At 40.4% G+C, this 22923-nt stretch overlaps 1 protein-coding gene across 1 annotated transcript in view; it reads left to right on the top strand.

Annotated features, from left to right (window-relative positions):
- ZBTB20 (zinc finger and BTB domain containing 20) overlaps positions 1–22145 on the top strand; it is a 28822-nt gene extending 6677 nt beyond the window's left edge. The window contains exons 2-3 of the mRNA XM_065742077.1: positions 14847–16457; positions 20471–22145. Coding sequence (XP_065598149.1) covers positions 14867–16457; positions 20471–20889 — 2010 coding nt within the window. The 5' untranslated portion in view covers positions 14847–14866 and the 3' untranslated portion in view covers positions 20890–22145. The remainder of the gene's footprint in view (positions 1–14846; positions 16458–20470) is intronic.
- Positions 22146–22923: the final 778 nt, after the last annotated feature.

Genomic DNA, 22923 nt, shown 5'->3' with positions numbered 1-22923 from the left:
CTCTTTGCCTGTTCAATCTATCAATCTACATGATCTCAGGCACTTCTTAGGTACCAGTCATTGCCCTGTAAGCTTTGTTTATCTGATGTTTCTAAAGAATATTTTATTACAGTATTTGTCTTTATACTCCTAGCTGTTTTTCTTTAAATTTCCCCTTTGTCCTGCCTAATCTTTGTTTTACATCTAGCCTGCAACAGTTTATGTTCTGTTCTATTAGTGTCACTTGGGCATGATTTCCTTGTTTGGAAGGATTCATTTTCAGCTTTGATGAACTCTTATACTTCATTATTTAACCATTGTGTTGTTTTTCTTTTTTTCTTTATTTTTGTTGTCATTGTTGTTCTTGCATATGGAGTCTGATATAAGTGTTACTAAGTCCACCTCCCTGCTGACCTTGTGGATTTAAATTTCTTGCCTTTCCTTTAAGACCCTTTCTAACTTTCTCTGTTTGTTTGTTTGTTTTTCTTTTAGTAGTTGTCCCTCCTGAAGATCACAGAACCACACATAGTCAAAGAACCATAGAGGTTGGAGGGGACCTCTAGAGATCATGTAGTCCAAACCCTCTGCTAAAGTTTCCCTGGAGTAGGTTGCACAGAAAGTGTCCAGGCAGGTTTTGAATATCTCCAGAGGAGTCTCCACAATCTCTGTGGGCAGCATGTTCCTGTGCTCTGTCACCTTCAAAGCGGTGAAGGTTTTTTCTCATGTTCAGAGAACGTGAGCAGTCTTATAGCAAATAATGCAAAAGGAAATCGTGCAGGAGAATACTGTAGAAATGTTCATGCCAGTCATTGTTATTTCATATCTTAATTGTGCTTGCTTCTGCTGTCATCTCCTCAGTCCTAATCGGTTGAGATGACTGAACTAAATGTACCATTTCCCTAGCATGCTCCACAGAGGGACACTTCATGTAGCGGTCAAACACAAAAGATTTTCCTGTGTTTGACAGGTGACTCTTCCTGAAAGAAAGCTGAAGCAGCCACATCTACATCATCTTTTGTCCTGCTGTGTGTTATTTAAACCCTGTGTAATTCAGTGCTTCTATGTCTCTTGGTTTGTTCTTTGTATGCTGTGAGGAGACACCTTCCATGCTTTTGGAAGCATGGACTGGCACATTAATTGTCAAGTTTGTTGCAACTACACAACTCCAAATCTACAAATGTAAAAATAGACTTGGTCACCTTCTGTTCCTTTTCATCACTGTGACTTGTTTAGCACTAGATCTTATTGCTCTTTTCATCTCAACTTCCATGGTCATTTTCTCCTCTTTTTCTCTTGTTTAGTTGTGGTAGAGTAGCTGTATAATCCTTGTGCTGTGATCTCACTCAGTAACTTTAGAACAAGATAGGTCCAGAGCAGTATTCAAATAAAATAACAAAATAAAACAACTATTTTAGTGTTCTTGTCTGACCAAAGGGAGCTCATTCATTCCTAACAGTTCTGAAGTGAAGTCTTATAACGGCACTGGGAGAGAACCTGAGAAATAAAAGCAAGATACTGCTTAATACTGCCTACTAATGTTTATCACATGTGCTGAGGGATGCTACAGGAGGGAAAAAATCAAATGTTTGATTCAATCAAATTGATTGAATTAAAAAATGTTTGATTTTTACCCGTGGAATAGATCAATCAAAATGTTTGATCTATTCCATGGGTAAAAATCAATTGTAAGCCTTGTGAATGCTATTAAGCTCCTTCCTTGGCATCAAGGCAATTGTCCTGGCAGCTTGATGAATGTATGGTGGAGCACAACAGTGTTCTTGGCCCTGCACATTTGGGTTCCAGAGTGCACCGAGTATTATTTTTTTCTTAAGAGAATGCCATTGTGCCATCTTTTTATTTATGTTTTCTATGTGTGCTTTCTTTGTCCATGAAGTCATTTGCAAGGCTAAAACAAAAAAAAAATCTAGATTTTGCCCAACTCCCACTCAGTAACTGGAATATATAGAGAATTCAAGATATCTAGTTAATCTGTTGCACAAATAGCTGCTTGAGGAACTAACTGTGTCTATGAAGGAGAGGAGAGGAGAGGAGAGGAGAGGAGAGGAGAGGAGAGGAGAGGAGAGGAGAGGAGAGGAGAGGAGAGGAGAGGAGAGGAGAGGAGAGGAGAGGAGAGGAGAGGAGAGGAGAGGAGAGGAGAGGAGAGGAGAGGAGAGGAGAGGAGAGGAGAGGAGAGGAGAGGAGAAGGGAAAGAAAAAGGGAAAGAGAAAAGAAAAGAAAAAAGAAAAAAAAGAAAAGAAAAAAGAAAGGAAAAGAAGGGAAGGGAAAAGAAGGGAAGGGGAAAGGAAGGGAAGGGAAAGGAAGGGAAGGGAAAAAAAGGGAAAAGAAAAGGATAAACAAATCCTAGAACCCCTACTCATATTTGCTTTGTTGCGTTAAACACGGAAAGAAGCTCTGCCCAGTTGGGATGAGCAATATATACTCTGTATCAATCTGTGACACCTGGTGAAAAGCTTCTTCTTGCAAACCCAGGAGAGAGAAGTAGTATAAATTAAGAGTAATCTTACTACAGCTATTTTTGAGTTCTTAACCAGTGAAAATGTAAGTGTAGCAGTATTGTGCATCTATTAAAAATCTTGAAAAGCTCTTTATAACTAGATGATAGGAGTGATAACATGTAATTTATTGATGTTGCACTGAGAAAAAAAAAGAAAAAACACACAAAGTAGCAATTTTTGTGTGAAAAGGGGTATGATAGAGGAAATAAAAACAGAGCAAAGGACTTCTCCCCACTGCTCCGTGTCTGTATGTGTGGCTGTGTCAACTTTAACAAAAATAGCTTGTGCTTTGATCTCATGTGTTTCAAAAGAAGGCATAGTCCTCTCTGGATTCGAAAGTAAAACCCCCAGATGTTATCTCTAATGTCTTTTGGCTGAGTAGAGGGTAAAATGTGCCTGAAGGCAGACCTGAGAAATAACTCTTAAGCACAAGTTAGTATCACCTGTTAGTGTCTGTATGCATGTGTTTACCTGTAATTCCCAGGCCTTTTCCCTGTAGAGAAAAATATATATATACCAGAACTGACAGTGTACATTTAATGGTACAGATCCATCTGATGGTGTCAAGTCACCCATGAAAGCTGTGTTCTTTTTTATTACTGTCATCTATTCGTTTAGAGCAGTCTGTCCTACGTTGTTCTTCCTATCAAAACAAGCGGGTGGTTTTGGAATATGCCTGCTTCCCAGGAATGCAGAGGTCTCACTGTGGACAGAGATTTTCCCCGTGGCCTTCAGCGTCATTGACATGAGCATGTACTGTTTCCCACTGATATTTAAATCTGAATTAGAAGCAGGCCTGAACGCTTTAACCCCCCAAACTCAAAATAAAGAAGCCACAGTCTAACGCAGTATGAATATCTGTCTCACAATATTTCTAAGTTGAGGTATTCACCAAAGCATCCAGTTGTACTAGTTAACAATTACCCTTTCACTAACAGATAAAAAAAGATAAATGGAAAAAAATAACCAAGTAAAATGTAGCTTTTTTCATGTGATAGCCTTCCTCTAGCCAGAACTGAGCGAGGGGCAGCCACTGGAAGATACAAAAGAGTCTTTTTCCCAGTCCTGGGGACTGGTATTTAGAGCTTCTCATCCATCCCTTGTTTTCTCCCATCAACCACTACTTCTGTGACCAGAACAAAATCTCCAACATTTAAAGGCTTTTTTCTGGAAACATGTAAGCATATAAGCAGACTGCAGTTCTCCCACCAAAGTCAACCATTTCTGACTGCACCCTTATCCTAACAGGCTGCTACTACAACTCCCCACAGAAGATTTTAGCTTCAATAGAAACCTTCTAAACAGTTAATTATCTTAAGAGGTTTTAATCTATATTTTCCTTTTAACCAAAGCCCATAGGCTTTTGAGCTTACTGTATTTAACTACGCACAAACTGATAAGCTTTTCCTCCTTGTCTCTCTGCCTGGGGGAAAACCTAACAATACAGCACAAATCTGAAAGAGTTCATGGAATAGCAATTGTCTCTTTTGGAGACACATTTTAATATATTTCAACTATTACCCCTCAAATTCATTCCTCCTCCACACTCAGCTCCCACCCTCAACCCTTCCTTCTCCCAGTGTTTCTGAGAGGGGACATACTTTTCTAGAATCCAACACAATGAGATGATGAAAGAGGGATTCCCCGTTCACTTTTCTTACATGTTTGCAATCTGAAACACATTATTAGGATTTACCTTAAAGTAGGTAAAAGTGTTCCAAATTAATATAGTAAGCTTTTAATACAGACAGTGGAGTATCAAAATATATCACCGTGGTTGCCTGTATTTTTCTAAAGTTTATTCTTCTTCCCAAGAATTGTCCTCTTGTCCTTTGTTTAAATTGAGAGTATTTCAGCTTAATTCCATGGGCATTGTTGGCCTATCTTACTTCTTCCCTATCCGGTGGCTCTTTTGCTACGTACCCACTGGTGCAGAATGCTTTGTGAGCAGCAGCACCTGGCACAGTGGAGGAAAACCAGCAATAGATGCATGCACCTAGGTTTTTAAAGAGCCCAAATGCCTTAAACTTACAGCCAATTAGAGCAGTTGGGCCATGCTGGGGCTTGGCATAATCGTGCATGAGCTCTCTGGGAACAAGTGAACACAGTTGAAACAGTTTTCATTTAGAATATTAAAATGTTCCCTAACGAAGAGGAAACGAACGCAGCCTGGTTTCTCTTCTTAGGAAATGGTGCCATCATGTGGTCGCGTTACTTTCTCAGTTTCCTATTACAAGAAGGTGGTTGTGTAGTTTTCTCATTTTATATTTTCAGTGGTTCGGTGATCCCACCTTTTGCAAATGAAAGCTGGTTAGAAGTGGTCAGGGCACAAGAATTACATGCACCCATATCATGACATTGCCATCCAGGTGCAATACCTGTCAGTGCAGCTATGACAACAGCTCTAGTGGTTCTTCTGTTGACACTCTGTATGTGCAGTTTTAAGTAGGATGATCACCATAAAGAGGAATAAAGGAATCAAGGCAATAGAGCAGGGCAGAGAACAGCTTAGTTTTTCTAAGCCTAAAGAACAAAATTTTAAGGGACTTCTGGAATTAGTTCTTGATTTTTCTCTAGCGTTCTTTACAAGTTGTTCTGCATTTCTTGGATAAAGATTAGTTAAGGCACCATGTCCTTCTGCAGAACTCAGTGCATGATGCTATCCCTCTTTTACATGCAAAGCAAACTGAAGCACAGACGTTGCTGCCCTGAAGTAAGGAGTAAATGGGGTTACAGCTAATGGACTCTTCCTTCAGACTTCCAGGCAAAGCACAGGGAAGTGATTCACTGCCTGCACCCCAAGCATCTATCCTGAAATAGAGGGTTTTGTGCTCAGCATTAGAAATCTAGGTCCACTGGATATAGAAGCAATTTTATGTGCAGAACACCTATGGTTTAGTCTTCAGTTTGATGAAAAATGGATATCTCATTGCTGCAGATGCTGAAAAGGACAGGGCAATTAGCTAAAGAAGTCGTCTGTAGGACATTTGCAGAACACTGCTTAGTCTGCAGAAAAAGCCCATCTTCTCAAAAAAAGTTTAAACAAACTCTTTCTTATTAGTCATCTACTCAATATGTTTGCTCCTTGGAGAATAAGGTTGTGTTCGTGTGTGCATGCATTTCTGTCTTTCAAATAAACGTAGTTATTAGACTATGAAATTCAGAGAAGTTTGACAGCTTTCAGAACACAGTGATTCTTTCTTCCATAGATTTTATTACTGACACATTAATAGATGTTGTGCTGGTAAAAATACAGTACTTCCTGTTAAATGTAGACTGCTACATATTTTGATTCTAACAACAATCTGGTAGGGTTAGGGCAATTCGTGTAGTGTCATCTGGTGTTTGTTTTGGATAGATATTATAGAAGGAGATACTGATTTTCAAGATGTTCAAGCAGATGATTGGGTGAAAACTCCAGCAAACCTTTAAAGCAACAGAAAGCAAGGGCTGCTCCTGGTCAGATCTCCTGCTGAGGATACAAATGTTCTTCCTGTGTTCCTGAAACTCCATACAAGCTTTTATGCCTTGAAGGCCCCTTTTCAGAATGAGGCCAAATATTCAAGAGAATCAAGCTGAATAGAATTGGATAAATCGGTCTCTCTGGCATCATTGGGATGTGCTAAGAAGTCAACCACTACCGGGCTTTCAGGATTTTAAATTCAGGTCACTTCTTTGAGTAGAAAAGTGTCCTTCTGTTGAACTTCGTCTCAGAGAGCTGAAACCTGACATCGGACTAATTTTGTCAGTGGCAACACCGAATATGAATTTTTACTCCATTAATGCAGTTTTATTTTAGAATAACGAATTTCAGAACAACAGAACATAAAACTTCATCACTAGGGATAAATCAGGAAATCAGGTCATTGGAGCCGAAGAATGCACCCGTGGTTTTTGATTAGTAAGGTTGGAACAGGAGTTGATGATATATGGAAACAAGAAAACTTCCTATGGTAATTGTGGAGCTTTCATATGCTGTGATAGAAATGCTGTATTTCTAATGAACTGTCATGTTTATGCAAGACTTGAGATTTTTTATTCCGAATTAAGCATTCTTTACTGAGACATGCTTTTTTTTTTTTTTTTTTTTTTAAGGAAAATCTTTAGAGTTTCATTTTTATAATAGGGCTTTATTTGCTTGATTTTATTTATTCTATAAGGTATTTGAACTGTATTGTGTCTGAGGTGTCTCAGGCAAGTGTTTCATTCATGCTGTTACTGAACAAAAATGCCAATCTGAAAGATGACTCCTTAAGACCAATATGGATTTAAGAAGCAAACATTCTTCATGGCGGTGCTGGATGCACAGGATTAGGGCACACCTGACATGTTCACCCACCACAAAAAAATCTCCAGATGATATACATTTTACTAAATACATTTAAAGCTGCATAAGCATTACTGATTCATCGCTATGAACTATTTGGTACAATCTAATTGGATTAAGGCCACTTGGTGAGTTTCATTTGGCTGTACATTTGATTGGCAAATCTAGTGGCTAATGTTTAGTTACTCTTCTTTACTTCCCTGTCTATATGCTGCCTTCAAGAGGTTGTGAAATGTAGGTAGCACAAGACACATTCCAAATTATACCTTGGGAAACATTAAAATACATACTGTGACTTAATATAATTATATATAATATATAATTATTACAGCATCACTCATCTGGAGCACTTAATCTGCTTTAGGGCAGTGCCTTTTTAAGTGAAAGAAGGACAAATGGAATAGAAGATGGAAGAAGACAAGAATGAAAGAAGTATGTATGTCCAGTGAGTGTGACAGGGAGAACAGAGTTTGGATTTTCTAGGAAAGACAGGTTTAAATGTGAGACATTTGCCAGTATGTGGGAGACTGTTATAGAAAGGAAAATAGTCAACACTTGTCTATGTCTGTTGGAGGAAAGGAAAGGAGGATTAACTGGTTTCCAAGTTGAATACTGGGAAAATTTTCTTACTATAAAGTTAGTAGACAGTCTGTCTGAGGAGAGAGTGGAAATCCAACATAGAGAGGTATTTGCAAATGTCTTAGGCAAATTTCTGAATGCATTGTGTAACTAAATTGTTCCCACCATGAGGAAGAGGAGTAAACTTGATGAGTGTATGAAGTACTTAACACATCCTTTTGATAGAACCAGGAGGCTGAGATCCTCCAGCACTTGATTTGGAGTGCAAGGATTAGAGATTACCACATCAAACCACTGTTGGCACAGGGTAAAGAGTAGATGGTTATGCTGTTCTCTAGCAGCAGCAGGTTAATTTATCTTGTGGTGCTTCCAGGAACTGGATTACAGGTGCACATATTCTGTAGGTGATAAAATGCCTCCTGCTTTTCTATGTCTATCAGAGTGGGAATTATTATTAATGCAAGGCCTGAGAATCTTGTCAGGAAGACAAGCTAAAGCAGCAATATCAAAATAGTTCTAGTTAATCTTATCTAAGTATCAGGAGATGAGTTGCCAAACAATTTTCTGAATGCTTCTGCAGAAAACTGAGGCCAAAACTCAATCCATTTACATTTTAACAGGCCTACCAGCTTTCAAGTATACGAGGTGATTATTTCACCCTCTAAGTGTGAAGGAAAGAGCAGAGCCTTTGGAGTGCCCTCCGCTAAGTTATTTCTGTGAAACATGGCACAGTAAGTTTCAGAAAAGAGCCTGGATTCCAGCAACATTGGCAATTTGCTCCAGGTGAAGGCCATGCACTGAGCTACTGCTGGCTTACAGCAGCTGTGATGATCTCCTCATCACTGTTTCTAGGAATGGTCAGTCATCACTGTGCAGGAAGCTTTGGGAGACTGTGATTTCAAATGACAGTAGAGGAAAACAAATTCTATGATACCTTACAGTTACAAGCTTTAAGGCAACCAAAATTGGCTTTGCAGAAGGGGACATCTAGTGGCTATACAAAAATCCCTCGAGTTTTAAAACATACAACATAGCCATTTGTGTATGACTTGCAATCTTCAGCATTCTATATGTATTTGTAACTGTGCTACATGCATTTGCTGGGATCGTTCTCTATGTTCCTGACAAATAATAAAATCACCTTTTTGAGACGTATCTTTCCACGTTTATGTAGATCTATGTATTGTAGCTTTGATGTATAGAAATCTTCCTTCAGGCTGTAATTGATGTATCTCACGGCTGCAGTTCCACATATTTTAAAGCAACTTCCAGGAGTTCACTTTCTGCTGTTTCCTTCTGCCTTTGTTCTCCCCTCTGGTACTGTACTTGGAGAGGTTGCCGCTGTCATTGTCATGGTAAAATCTGCCTTCCTTCGAGCACTCTTAGCATAAAAGTCAGCAGGAGGTGGACTAGATTCAAGGAAACACTAATCTAGGCACTCAGTCATGTATTTCACAACAAAAGTTTTTCCCTTTCCCATCCATGTTGCGCTCCTTCTAACTGGTTGAGGATGAATTCCATGCGTGTTTCTGTGAATAGCCTGACAGTTTAATCGGTACATTTGCATACGGGGAAACAGAGCTTTTTTCAAAGTTGCACAGTAATATGTTTCACCTTCATGCCATGCCAGCTTCAAATTGCCTGTCAGGAGGATTGCAAATGTGCATAATCTGCGCTGTTGTCTGGGCTTTCTGGTGGTTTTTTTGTTGTTGTTGTTGTTGTTTTGCTTTTTTTTTTTTTTTTTTTTTTTTGCCTGTGTGTGTGTGTGTGTTTGGTTGTTGGTTTTTTTTTTTTTGTTTGCTTTTTTGAACTTCCCAGTCGCCTATTCATTGCCCATCTGGGTAAGAATGGCCTTTGCATTTTCAACTCCATTCTTTCCTATATGTTTTGTGTATACCCCTCCAATCAGGACTTGCTTCACAGAAAGGGGACAAAACCATTTTAGAGGAGTTTCTCAGAATTAGTCCATTGGAATCTCTACATCATATATACTGAAAAAAAAAAAAAAAAAAAAGAGAAGGAGGCATGAAGGCACCTAACAAAGGCCACTTGAATTTCCCAGGAAGTTTCCCACTGTCTCATGTTTAAAAGAGTGGCAAGCCTGAGCAGAGCCTGAGACAGTAGTCTTTTTCCCGAGCCAGGCATTCTGTAGGTGAGTGTTTGTGTTTGTGTGTGTGCATGCACATGGGTATTGCTGGATCTTGTGGAGAACTGATACACCTAGGACATACCTAAAGAACTGATACTTGCTGGGGCTTGCCTAAGATTCTGGTATTCTTTGTCAGAATTAAACCTACATTGGTAAGTCCAGCTCTTACAGGAAACGCCACCTTTGGACTTTCTGCTTAGAACAATACAGAGTAAGGACAACTCTAGAACTTGGATCTGGACATAGTTCCCTGTAGAGAGGCAGGGGCTGCATTGAACAGGGCAATCTCTAGAACCTGTCAGAGTGAACTACTACTTCTTTTATGCTACTGTGGTTTGTGTACTAGCTTCTCTAACACAACCATTGCAAGTGCTTTGGTTGCCTGTACTTTGAATGGATACTGTTTTCAGTGTTGAAAATCAAGGGAGATAGCCTGGGAAAACCATCCTCAAAATCTGCATTAGGATGTGTTGGGATTTTTTTTACCATTCATTATATGTCTCTTCCATGCACCACTCTTCTTTCATCCTTAAGGAATGAATTTTAGTTCTTTCTCTGTTGAAGTAGTGAAGATGTTTCAATTTCACTTGGAGACTAGAAAAGGCTTTTTTGAGAGTGCTCTGTTTATGCCAGGCACAACCAAAATACCTTTGCCTTACATGGAGTTAACTCAAATTGTCATGATTATACCAGTATGTCAGAATGTGTATTTTAATATCTACCTTGTGTCTTGCAAAATATTGTGGAATGTGTCATGTGCTACTTATGTTTCACAACATTTGAGCAATCATGGTGGTAAGCCATAAGGAAATGCAGCAGCACGTTGATAGGGAAGAATAAAAACTAAACAGTTGCCGTTAGATTTGCCAACTGAATGCGTAGTCAGATGAAACAAAGTGGCCTTAATCAAATCAGATTGTATCAAATAGTTTGTAGCAATCAATCAGTAATGCTTACGCAGCTTTGAATGTATTAGGTAAAATATATATAATCTGGAGACTTTTTGTGCTGGTCGTGTATGCTAGGTGGAGTGATCCCCCATGGATCCATTGCCAAAATAAAGAATGCTTGCTCCTTAATACCACGGTGGTCTTAAGGAGTTACCTTTCAGGTTGTCATTTCTGTTCAGTAACAAAATGACTTTGAGTCCAGTTCATACACCTCAAGGAATTTACTGTCCTAGATCAGTTCCTATTAGAGAGCTATTCACATCAGTCTCTTGTGAGCACACACACCTCTTTTTCTTAGCCTTGATTAACCCTGGCTGGTGATTTTCATGGGTAGCAATTGGAACTAAATGCAGCAGAGAGGGCTGCTGAAACATGAAGATAATCTCTACCTTTCTTTCATTCTGAACATGATACATGAACAAGCAGTGAAATTCACTTTCCCAATTTCTTGATGCAGATCACAGTGAAAGGGAACTGGTCCTGAGGATGCATTTTTTTAAATTTAACTAACAAAATAAATGCTTTCTGCCAAGGTGCATATGAACAAGGTAGAATTCTTGGTACCTTCTCAAGTCAGGAGACCTGTCCATAACATATTCCACACCATGCACATGCAGGGAGTGTTTTTTGGTTTATTGAGATAGGCTGCTGCATAGTGAAGGACCAAAAGGAGAAAACAGGGAACTGCAAGCCTATCACCCTAACTTTAGTATCAGAGAAGGTCGTGGAACAGATTATCTTGACTGCAATTATGTGACGTGCTGGATAACCAGGGATCAGGCCTAGCCAACATGAGTTCATGAAAGCAGGTCCTGTTTAATCAACCTTTTCTTCACCCACTTGGTGGTTGAGGGAAATGCTCTGGATGTAATTAATCTGCCTAAACTAACTTAGTCTTTCACTAACTCCCACAGTATTTTCCTGCAGAAGTTGGCAACCCATGGCTTGAACAGGCACACTCTTCACTGGGTGAGAAAGTGGCTAGAGAGCTGGGCCCAGAGTGTGATGGTGAATAGAGTTAAATCCAGCTGGCAACTGGTCAATAGTGGTGTTCTTAAGAGGTCAGTACTGGGGCCTGTCCTGTTTAATATCTTCACTGAATATCTGGACTGAGTGGACCCTCAGTACATATTCAGATGACCAAGGTGGGAAGAAGTGATGATCTGCCTGAGGGTAGAAGGGCCCGACATAGGGATCTGGATAAGCTGGATCAATGGACTGAGTCCAATTGTATGAGCTTTAACACGACCAATTTCCATTTCCTGCTTTTCAGTCAAAAAACCCCATGCACTGCTACAGGCTTGGAACAGAATGGTTGGAAAGCTGTGTGAAGGAAAAGGATCTGGTGGTGTTAGTTGACAGGCAGCTGAACATTAGGCAATGGTGTACCTGGGTGACCAAGAAGGACGACAGAATCCTGGCTTGCATCACAAATAGTGCAGCCAGCAGGATTAAGGAGGTGATCGTCCCTTTGTACTCAGTACTCATGAGGCCACATCTCAAGTACTGCCCCTCACTACAAGGTCTGAGGCTGTGAGATGTGTCCAGAGAAGGGCAACAAAGTTGGTGAAGGATCTGACACTTGAGTCTTATGAGGAGAGACTGAATGAGCTGAGATTGTTCAGACTGGAGAAGAGGAGGCTCAGGGGAGATCTCATCTCTCTCTACATCTTCCTGAAAGGAGGTTGTAGAGTGAGGTTGGCGTCAGCCTCTTCTCCCAGGTAATTAGCAATAGGATGAGAGGTAATGGTCTTAAGTTAAGCCAAGGCAGGTTCAGATTAGAGAGTAGGAAAAAATTATTCTCAGCAAGAGAGGTGATGTAATGGAACAAACTGCCCAGGGAGGTGGTAGAGTCACTGGTGGTTCCCCAAGATTCTCAAGAGGAGGGTAGGTGTGGCACTGAGAGACATTGTGTAGAATGGCCACAGGCATGGCTTAATGATTGGTCTAAGCAATCTCAGTGGTCTTTTCCAGCCTGAATGATTCTGTGGTTCTGTATCTCTTATTATCAAATTCCCCATTTGATAATATAGAAAATAAACTAGATGTCATTCTCTTTTCCAGGAGAACATCTTAAATACCTATTCTCATGAAGAGAAAATAATAGGGTCAAACCAAGTAGTGAGCAATATTTTGTGATGGAAAGCATACTGATAGCCTGGCACTCAAAGGGTGAAAAAGATAAAAGGGTACCTATGGAATAACTTGCCATGGCCTACTGTAAGTCTTGAAAAGAGATGTCCTCTGTTTGTCACTGATCTTCCACTTCTTTGAAGTTCTTTTATTTTCAAATCAAGGATGTCTGTGTGTTGTTTTTTTTTAAATATGGTTTCCATACTTGTGTGGTCTGACATGCTGGGAAGGAAAGCATCTGGAACTATCTTGGAGGCCTCTGAAGAACAACTCTGTCTGGGTGGAGTAATTTATAAATTATTTTGTGTAATAGTAATTGCAGTGCCCATGAAGGATGGGCTCCAAATTGCTAAGACATTTTTCCAATCCTGTGATCAACCAGATTGTCAGAGAAAGAAGTTCAGGTTTCCCAGCAAAGCTTATAACCAAGACAAAAGTAGTTCACAACACCCATGGTATCGTTATTAGTTTTCTCCTTGTTTCAGCTATCTGGGCATCCCCCCAGTGCTCTGACCTCACGTTTTCTGATACTGGATAGTTCATGTCTGTTAGCATCAGACTTCTTCAGACAGCTTGGCCTCATCAGGATTTCCAGTTCCTGACCTTTATGCTTCCTTTTATCATCATCAGCGTCACAGAATTAAAATGAACACCTGTGTCCAAGGAGATTTCTCTATAAAGCATCAAAACAAAAGCAACTTGAGATGGCAGGAGTGGCTAAATGAGAAGGAAACGGTGGAGGAGAGAACACTCCACATTTTCCTGCAAATTGTAACTCATAATATTCTACTGCTTGTGTATGAGATATAAAGCACCCTTTAGGCTGGACCAGAGGATGATTGTTGCATTAAAAAGCATGTGTATGAAACCACTTTTGATGCCATTTCTTTGATCTTTACATTTCCATTAAAGCAGACCGTGACATTAAGCTGGTTTAATTTACTCATACTTCTCTATCAAATTTCACTTCTAGATTCTTACACAGTAGCTGTGCAAGAGATTAACTTTGGTAGGAATATTTGAGAAAAAATGTCCCATAATACTAGTAGTGATGTTGCCTTACTTTCCCTTCTGTCATTTTCTGAGAACCAAGGTGAAATGCCCAAAGAAATCATTTATTAATAATTACTTCTTTGCTTGCCTCGCAGTGGGCAGTAGGTTCTTCATAGTTAAAAGATGAAAATGTAGCTTCTGCCATCAAAATCTAAGTAGATGAAAAATGAGTAAAGAACAGGTGAAGAAATGAAAAGGCATTAAACCAAGAAAGCAGGTTGGACATAGGGAGAAGTGAATCAACAGTTTAAGAAGTTACATGTGTAAGTTAATTTTGAAGGATACGTTTGCCCTGCAACAGTATCAGTTAGGTGCTTTTCTAAACTATTCCCTATTCAGATTATTCAGCCAAACTAAGCCTAAGTCATTCTTAGAGAAATTGCCTGTAATTTTCCAGTTTCTGTCAAGTGAATAACAGCAGGAGAACGTTTGTTTATATGATGGCATTCTGGTGCCAATCAGAACTTGGGATATGCTAAAACTAAAGGGGATAGCTCATGTTAACTTTATGCTTTGGGTTCTTATGGAGGACTCTTTGTCACTATTGGGTAGCAAATGTTCTCAACCACAACCCCAGACAAAACTGTGTGTGGGATTTTAGGAACATGTACAGTATAAATTTGGAAATCTTGGAAAGTGAATGCCAACTTTTTGTACAAGTAGCTGTAGCATAAAAACCAGCATGCAAATTCCTTGATATGACATTCTAGATAGAAACCACATTTTTATGTAGACTCTTTGCATTAACAAGTTGGTGTAAAGGGTAATTAAAGTAAGAATTTGATTATTTCTGGAGTAGATCCACATCCAAACAGCCTAAAACCCATATCAGTGCTTACAGTTGGCTGGCTCCAGGCTTTTTAAAGCCATATAAGCTGATAGGAAGTTCGAGGCCCAGAAACATGGTTGAAACATTGACCAGCTACATCTGTCTTTGTTTCTTTTTGTTCAGAAATTCAGAACCTTCTCAACTCTGCAAAAGAGTTGTATGATTTTACTTCTCTCCTTACAGAGGCGATATCTTCTCATTAGTGCCTCTGTTTGTGGCTTTTATGGTATAATCTCTTTTGTTTACCCAGTGGCCAGTCACGTTTGTCAGTGTCCTGTCTGCAGGGGAAAAGACCCAATCTCCTCTTTTTTTGTCACCTGCTTTGCTACAGGTAACATCAGTTGCAAGGGGATGACAGAGCGCATTCATAGCATCAACCTTCACAACTTCAGCAATTCTGTGCTCGAGACCCTCAACGAGCAGCGCAACCGTGGCCACTTCTGTGACGTGACGGTCCGCATCCACGGCAGCATGCTACGTGCCCACCGCTGCGTGCTGGCAGCTGGCAGCCCCTTCTTCCAGGACAAGCTGCTGCTGGGCTACAGTGACATCGAGATTCCCTCAGTGGTGTCAGTCCAGTCTGTGCAAAAGCTCATTGACTTCATGTACAGTGGGGTGCTGCGGGTCTCGCAATCAGAGGCCCTCCAAATCCTCACAGCTGCCAGCATCCTGCAGATCAAGACTGTGATTGATGAGTGCACAAGGATCGTCTCGCAAAATGTAGGAGAGGTCTACCCGGTGATTCAAGATTCTGGCCAGGAGACACCCAGAGGAACACCCGAATCAGGCACCTCGGGGCAGAGCACCGACACGGAGTCTGGCTACCTGCAGAGCCACTCACAGCACAGTGTGGACAGGATCTACTCAGCCCTGTATGCCTGTTCCATGCAAAATGGCAGTGGGGAGCGCTCCTTCTATAGTGGGGCTGTGGTCAGTCACCATGAAACAGCCCTGGGGCTCCCCAGGGACCATCACATGGAAGACCCCAGCTGGATTACCAGGATCCATGAACGGTCACAGCAGATGGAGCGGTACCTCTCTACTACTCCAGAGACCACACATTGCCGCAAGCAACCACGCCCTGTCCGAATTCAAACCCTGATGGGCAACATCCATATTAAGCAGGAGATGGAGGATGATTATGACTACTATGGCCAACAGAGGGTGCAGATCCTTGAGCGCAATGAGTCTGAGGAATGCACTGAGGACACTGACCAAGCAGAAGGCACTGAGAGTGAACCCAAAGGGGAGAGTTTTGACTCGGGAGTCAGTTCCTCCATTGGTACTGAGCCCGATTCTGTGGAGCAGCAGTTTATGACTGGTCTGGGCAGGGATGGGCAGCAAGAACCTTCTCAAGCAGATCAAAATGATATCCCTGCTGATGGCAGTCAGCCTCAGCAACAGCAGCAGCAACATGTAGATGCCAACTCTTCCTCTCCAGAGAGAAGCAATGACGTTGAAATGGACAGCAAAGTGCTCACAGTCAATAACAGCACCGAAAAGGGGGCTTTGCAGCCTTCTGTCAACACAACTGTTGCCCAACCGTTGCCAACCACGCAGATCTACTTACGCCAGACAGAATCCCTCACCAGCAATCTGAGGATGCCACTGACTCTGACCAGCAACACTCAGGTCATTGGCACAGCTGGCAACACGTACCTGCCTGCCCTTTTCACCACACAGTCTGCTGGCAGTGGCCCTAAGCCTTTTCTCTTCAGCCTGCCCCAGCCCATAGCTGGCCAACAGACACAGTTTGTGACAGTGTCCCAGCCTGGCCTGTCAACTTTTACTGCTCAACTGCCAGCCCCTCAGCCCTTGGCCCCATCTGCGGGCCACAGCACAGCAGGTGGGCAAGGCGAAAAAAAGCCTTACGAGTGTACTCTCTGTAACAAGACTTTCACCGCCAAACAGAACTACGTCAAGCACATGTTTGTACACACAGGTAAGAGTTTGTCCTATTGGCTTACACATGAAGCCAGGGAAAATCCTTTACAAACAAGGACTTAAGTTCTGTTTCCCAACCTGACAGCCCTCATCACAAACAGAGGCTACCCAGGGAACTGGTATCACTGAACACTAATCCGACTGCGTTGAAATTGAGCCCCTGTGGACACACATAGGTCCCATACAGGGGTCTAACTGTGCATGGTGCAGAAACAAGCTCTTTTTGCTTGGAGTAAAAGGTGTCCTGCATTCATAGAAGGAAATGGTAAGCACTTGTTTTCCTCTGCTGGCTGGCCAGGCAACACTTAAGTGGCATGACAGAACTGTAATAGAGTCTTTAAAAGAAGAACGCATCTACTGAGGAAAAGCTTGCCACTGCTACAGCTGTAGGGGTTTTAGGTTCAGATGCTGATGTCTGGGCTGACTTAAGGGCTTGTTCGTTCCTGGTGGAGTTGCAGCACTAGGTCCAGGCCTGGGTATTACACACAATGCCACATATTTTCTAAATCTCACATATTTCTATACCGTAGTACATTTGGAGTTTTTCAGGAAGTTTTTCTGTACTTCTCTGAAGTTGACTTCTATAATCTCTTGGTAAGCCAGGTGTTTCACTAGCTGGGGCTACAGAAACATGGAACTCAGGAAAAAAAAATGAAGTAATGAATGTAGAACACAGCAACAGCACCCTTCTTGTTTCAAAAATGGTTTTAATATATGGTCTTTTGAGGCAGTGTGGGTGATTGCTTTTACTACTAATCCAAAACTGCCTTTTCTAGCTTTGTTTAGTTACAAGATTTAAAAATCATTGAGGTTATATCTACCTGTCTATTTATCTATCTATCATGGAGAAGCTGTCCTGGATTCAGGACTAAATTTTGCTTGCTTTAGCCCTCTTCTCCTTTTTACTTTGTAAAGAAATTCTGGTTTGGAGAAAGAGTAAATATTTCTCTCACCAACCAGTCATTTTGTTAACATCAGATATTTAAATAAATGTTGGGTTTGTCATATATAGAGTAGAACCTGGAGAAATTGCTTGAGGTATGGAAAGAATGTAAGTCATGCCTCCCCACTGTATCAAGTAAATTTCACTTCCATGTGTGTAAATAAACTTTTGATTTCTATTTATGTATAATAATCACTTAAATCAAAAAATCCTCTAGAAATCTAAGACAATCGTATATGTATATATATATATACATAGTTTACTGGGAGGTTCACTTCTCAGGACTGATAAAAAAATGTATGGTTGCAAAGATTAAGAATCCTGAGTCTCAAGATTGTCTTTTTGTGTCTGTTTATGTTCTCAATGTTTCTGTTGTAGATAAGTAGCTAAAATACTGTGTAGGTAGTGTTGTGTTTTTCAGGAAAATATCCCATTAAAAAGACAGTCAGTTTTATCTGCCTGCATCCTTGTCCTAAAATCTTGAAAGGCTTTTTTACAAATAATTTCACTGAGATTGGGTGCTTTACTTTCCCCAGTCTCAACTATGCACTGCACTGTAGCAGTGAGGGTTAACTATGAGGTGTTTGGGGCCAGATAAAGAGTAACATTGAGAGACCTGTCCTAAAGTATTCTTAGCTATTACAAGCAGTCAGCCGAAGAAACTGATAGATATTTCCAGTCATTAATTCATATTTTGTTTCTGTGGATCTGAGAATGCCAAAATTAATGAACTTCCAGTAGCAAGGAGAGAATTGTGTAAATAAATGATTTCCATGTTTGTTTAGGAATGCACTGGCTTCTTCAATATCTAAGAAACAATAGCACCTTGAGCAAGAGAGGGCAGAACTTCCGAAAGGCATAACCATTTATGTACAATCTCGAAGAAAGCACATCTGCTGCATGCCCATGATGTGGCTCTTGTGAGAATCCAAGGAAAAAGAGAAAGATTTGGGAGATGCAAGTGTTTGAATTTATCTTGCTGTCAAGAGAATTCACAAAGTATCTGGTCATAAACTACAATTCATCAACCCAAAGATCTCCCAATCTTTGTGTGTTTTTAAGGTTCCAAGACCTATATTTTGAAACAACCTTTCACGCAATGAAAGCACTATGATGTAGACACAGATTTATGTCCTTTTCTTCTTTCACATAAACATAAATGTATTAGAGACCAATATTTTGCAGTGCTCCATGTGAACTGGCTTTAATGTATGCCACCATCTTGTTCTCAGAAGTGCAGCGTTTTGGAAACACAGTGTTAGAATATATGCAGTGACCAGCACCTTAAAAACTATCATTGCCTTCTCCTACATGCTACATGTAAAAATCAAGTAACTTGATCTTGTTATTAGCTAAAAACAGCCAAATATAAAGAACCGAAAGGAAGAACATATACATCTAATTCGTGGAACACTTGATTTCAAGAGGAAGAATCATAGGAATAAAGAATCTACAGTGGGAAAAGACAACACAACAATCACTAAGGAAGCACACAAACTGGCATACGAAAAAGAAAACCTAAAAAGTTTTTAAGATTTTTAGGAAAGAACTCCCAGGAAGGCTTTGAAGTTAAGATTAGAAAAAGGCAGAACCCAGCATATCTTAGAAATATATGGAGGCAAAAATGTGGGTGTTTTTATAGCATAATCTTAACAAGGTCTAGAGCAGAGGAGACTGACGTATAACAAACTCCGGGAGATATGTTGCCTAAGGCAAAAATGAGCATTGTAAATGTAATCAGTCTCTTGTAAATTAGCCTGACATGATTATAGCTGACACACTATCGTTTTCTGCATAACTCATGTCATGTACATTGGCCTGTCTATGCTCACCACACTACTGTTTTCAACAAAGACAGTAAATTTGTTTATTTATTTATTTATTACCAAGTATTTTTTACCAATTCAGGACAAAATCATCGCTGTTTCATGGACATGGCTCATGGATTCTAACCACAGATGTTGCCATCATATGTGCAAGCTGTGAAATAAAGAGGAACTAAAACTCAGAAGTGAGAAAAAGGGGATCCTTCCCATCCAATCCATATAAATCATCCTCTCTTAAAACTGAATGTACGTCACTGCACGTATATTACCATGGGGATGCAATGGCCCCTGAAAATTGACTCTTCAGGATTTAAAACAGTTGTAGGTAGATTGTAAAAGGGAGGAAGCAGGATGTGAAAGAAAATTACTTTTGCTAGACAGGAAATTGCAGAATTCAGTCAGCAAAATAAGAGAATGACTGTAACTGTTTCAGAGTTATGGGACTGTCTCTCACCCATATAGGTTTGAGGCTGATGATTTACCACATCCGAAATACACAACAAGAGATTAAAAAAGATTTAAAAGCACTTTTTGATGCAACATTCAGGTTGTTGGTTGTTGTTTGTATTATCAATACAGCTACATATTTGTATTGTGGAATACACATTAATTCATATTTCGTATATTAGATTTGACCAGAAAAAGGGGCAACGAATGTAAACTCTCATAAAGAGTTGGATTCCCTTGGCAATCCTTAGCACTTATCTTCCTAGAAATCTAAAGCAATACAACAGAAACGAGTGTATTACAGGTCAGCTGTCTGGTAGATCGTGTTTTTATTGTATACAGGTAGGGAGACGGAGGCACTAGAAGGTAAAATAACTTGACCAAGATCTTCCTAGGAGGAATGAAGGAGAACAGGACAGAAACACAGAGTTCCCTCTCCTGCCTAGGGCAGCAGAGGCTGTGCCATTGAAGCTAAGCATAGATTCCAGAACCTTTTATCTCCACTCCTGTCTTGCAACTGTCTGTTCTAGGAGCTTGAACAAATCACATGAGCTCCATTTTACAGTGTATAAATTGGGAGTACCTGTAACATCCATTGTAAAGCATCATTAATTATCTGATCAAATAAGGTGTTGTGTATCAAAACACAATTATTAACAGAATTTCTCTTTCTTAGGCAGAGCATCTCTCCAGAGACCCCTGTGGGGTTCACCGTTCACTTTCTGCAAAGCATCGTAATTCTGTTATCTTTAATTTTGTCTAATTTTCTTTTTCTCTCTCTTTGGTAACGGGCAGGTGAGAAACCCCACCAATGCAGCATCTGTTGGCGCTCCTTCTCTCTAAAGGATTACTTAATCAAACACATGGTGACGCACACTGGCGTGAGGGCCTACCAGTGCAGCATCTGCAACAAGCGCTTCACCCAGAAGAGCTCCCTGAATGTGCACATGCGCCTGCACCGCGGGGAGAAGTCCTATGAGTGCTACATCTGCAAGAAGAAGTTCTCCCACAAGACCCTGCTGGAGAGGCATGTGGCTCTGCACAGTGCCACCAACGGCACACCGGGAGCCACTGGCACCGGCGCGAGGGCCGTCCCCGCCGGGGTGGTGGCCTGCACAGAGGGGACCACGTACGTCTGCTCTGTCTGTCCAGCTAAGTTTGACCAAATTGAGCATTTCAACGACCACATGAGGATGCATGTGTCAGACGGATAAGTAGAATCTCTCTCTCTCTTTGTTATGAACAAAAAATAGAAACAACAACAACAAAAAAGCTATGGCACTAGAATTTAAGAAATGATTTTTGTTTCATTTTTACCTTTATTTTCCTCCTTTTTTTTTTTTTTGGTTCGTTTCGTTTTGTTGTTTTTGTACTACATGAAGAACTGTTTTTTGCCTGCTGGTACATTACATTTCCGGAGGCTGGGTGAATAATAATTTTCCCAGCCTCCCTTGGATGGTGGCCTTAAGGCCAGGTAGTGCTTCACGAGCTCCACTGGTTGGATCTCTAACTACTGGCCTCTAAATACAACCCTTCTTTACTACAAAAAAAAAAAAAAGAAACAAACAAAAAAAAATCATAAAAAGTCAAAAAAAAACAGACAGAAAAAAATAAAAAAAAAACAATTTCCTTTTTCTCACTTGTGAAGAGCACTACAAAAAAAAAACCAACAAAATATATTACAAAATCTACAAGGCCTACTGTCGTTATAAGTACACCGCTCGCAGTGTTTCAATGGACATCATTCACAATGCTGACCGCTTTTGGACTTCACAGTATCCAGTTAGAACTGTGGAATATTTTGCTTCTGGTTGAGCAGCAACCAGAGGAACCAAGGCCCTGCTGGTCTCCACCACGTGTCTGCTTTCTCACACACACGCACCCACAAACACACAGAAGGGCTGAGGGGAGCGCAAGGCAGTGTGGCTTGGATAGTGTGGAGTCCCTGCAGGATGAGGAAAAAGAATCAGAAGTTCCTCACCTGGATTCTCCTCCATCCCACGCTCTCTGGCTCACCCTCCCCACTGCTTTTCCCATATCATCACCACCTTACAGCAGAAACCAAGAAGATTCAGACAACGAGCATCGGTGGCTTTTTGTAATTTATTCAGTGTCTTCGCTGAGCCCAGGGCCTCAGCACAATCAAGAGGGACTTTCACAGAAGGCAAAGAGAAACACAGAGGAAAATCAAAGATATCGGAGGTTGCAACCTATGGATCTAGGTACAAGAGAAGGGTTAGTTCCCACAATCTTTGCAAAAAAAAAAAAAAAAAGTTGCATCAGGATTTATTCTTGTGGAAGAAGGAGGAATAGAGGGTGGGCGGGGAGGGGAATAATTAAAAAAAGAGTTCTTGGGACTTTTTTTAATTCAAAATTTTATAGAGGGGCAAAAGTGACGTTTACCAGATAGAATGCTGATTTTTTTAATATATTTACAACAGTATTTGTGTAAAAAAAAAAGAAACAAAAAGTGAGATTGTTAAAAGTAAGTTTTTCTTTGTTTTCTTTTTTTTTTTTTTTTGCGTACACTGCCACTAATATCTTCTCTTTTATTATATATATGAATATATATATAAATATATATTTTATTTTAAATTGAGACTGTTAAGGTTAGCTAACCTGCTTCCAGATAGAGGGGGGAGGGGAGATGATCTTGATTTTTATTTTAAAAAAGAGGAAGGATGTTTCTTATTTTTTTTTTTTCGAGTATTATTTCTCTCTCTTTCTCTCTCTCTTTTGTAATGGAATCAAGAATTACGTGGGTCGATGAGTGGCTCTGTGAAGTCATCTGTGGGATTATCTACTAGAATTTGTGCGTCCTGCAGTATCGGTTATACTATGTTTTTGAGTTATGTGGTTCTCTTTTGGCTCTCACCAAGGTTCTGTTGTTTCTGGTTTTGGTTCCATTTCAGAATTTATTTACACTGAAGGGAGGTTCCTTTTGAGTAAGAGACTTTCTCTCAATGTTCCCTTGGTTTTGGGGATGACAGAATTTGTAGTCTTTTTCTTGTCTTTCTTCATTTTTGCAAATGTAATGAAAGTTTTGGAAGTGTGTAATAACTAGGATTCCCCTTCTTTTTGGTCACTGGACAAGAATCAATATGCTGTATTGTTCTCTCATCCCTGCCTTGCTCGCTAGAGAGCTTCCATATTTGTGTGGGAATCTGATCCTGCTCCTGGTAGTTTGTGCTGATGCCAAATGACTTAAAATGTTACCATTGCAAATAATCTTCCCTTCTTCATTTGCA

The sequence above is a fragment of the Cyrtonyx montezumae genome, unplaced genomic scaffold, assembly GCF_038088225.1.
Source record: "Cyrtonyx montezumae isolate F1298 unplaced genomic scaffold, pur_monq_1.0 scaffold_3, whole genome shotgun sequence".
Classification (NCBI taxonomy): domain Eukaryota; kingdom Metazoa; phylum Chordata; class Aves; order Galliformes; family Odontophoridae; genus Cyrtonyx; species Cyrtonyx montezumae.
The sequence above is the reverse complement of the archived record's forward strand: the minus strand, read 5'-3'. Positions and strand labels throughout refer to the sequence as shown.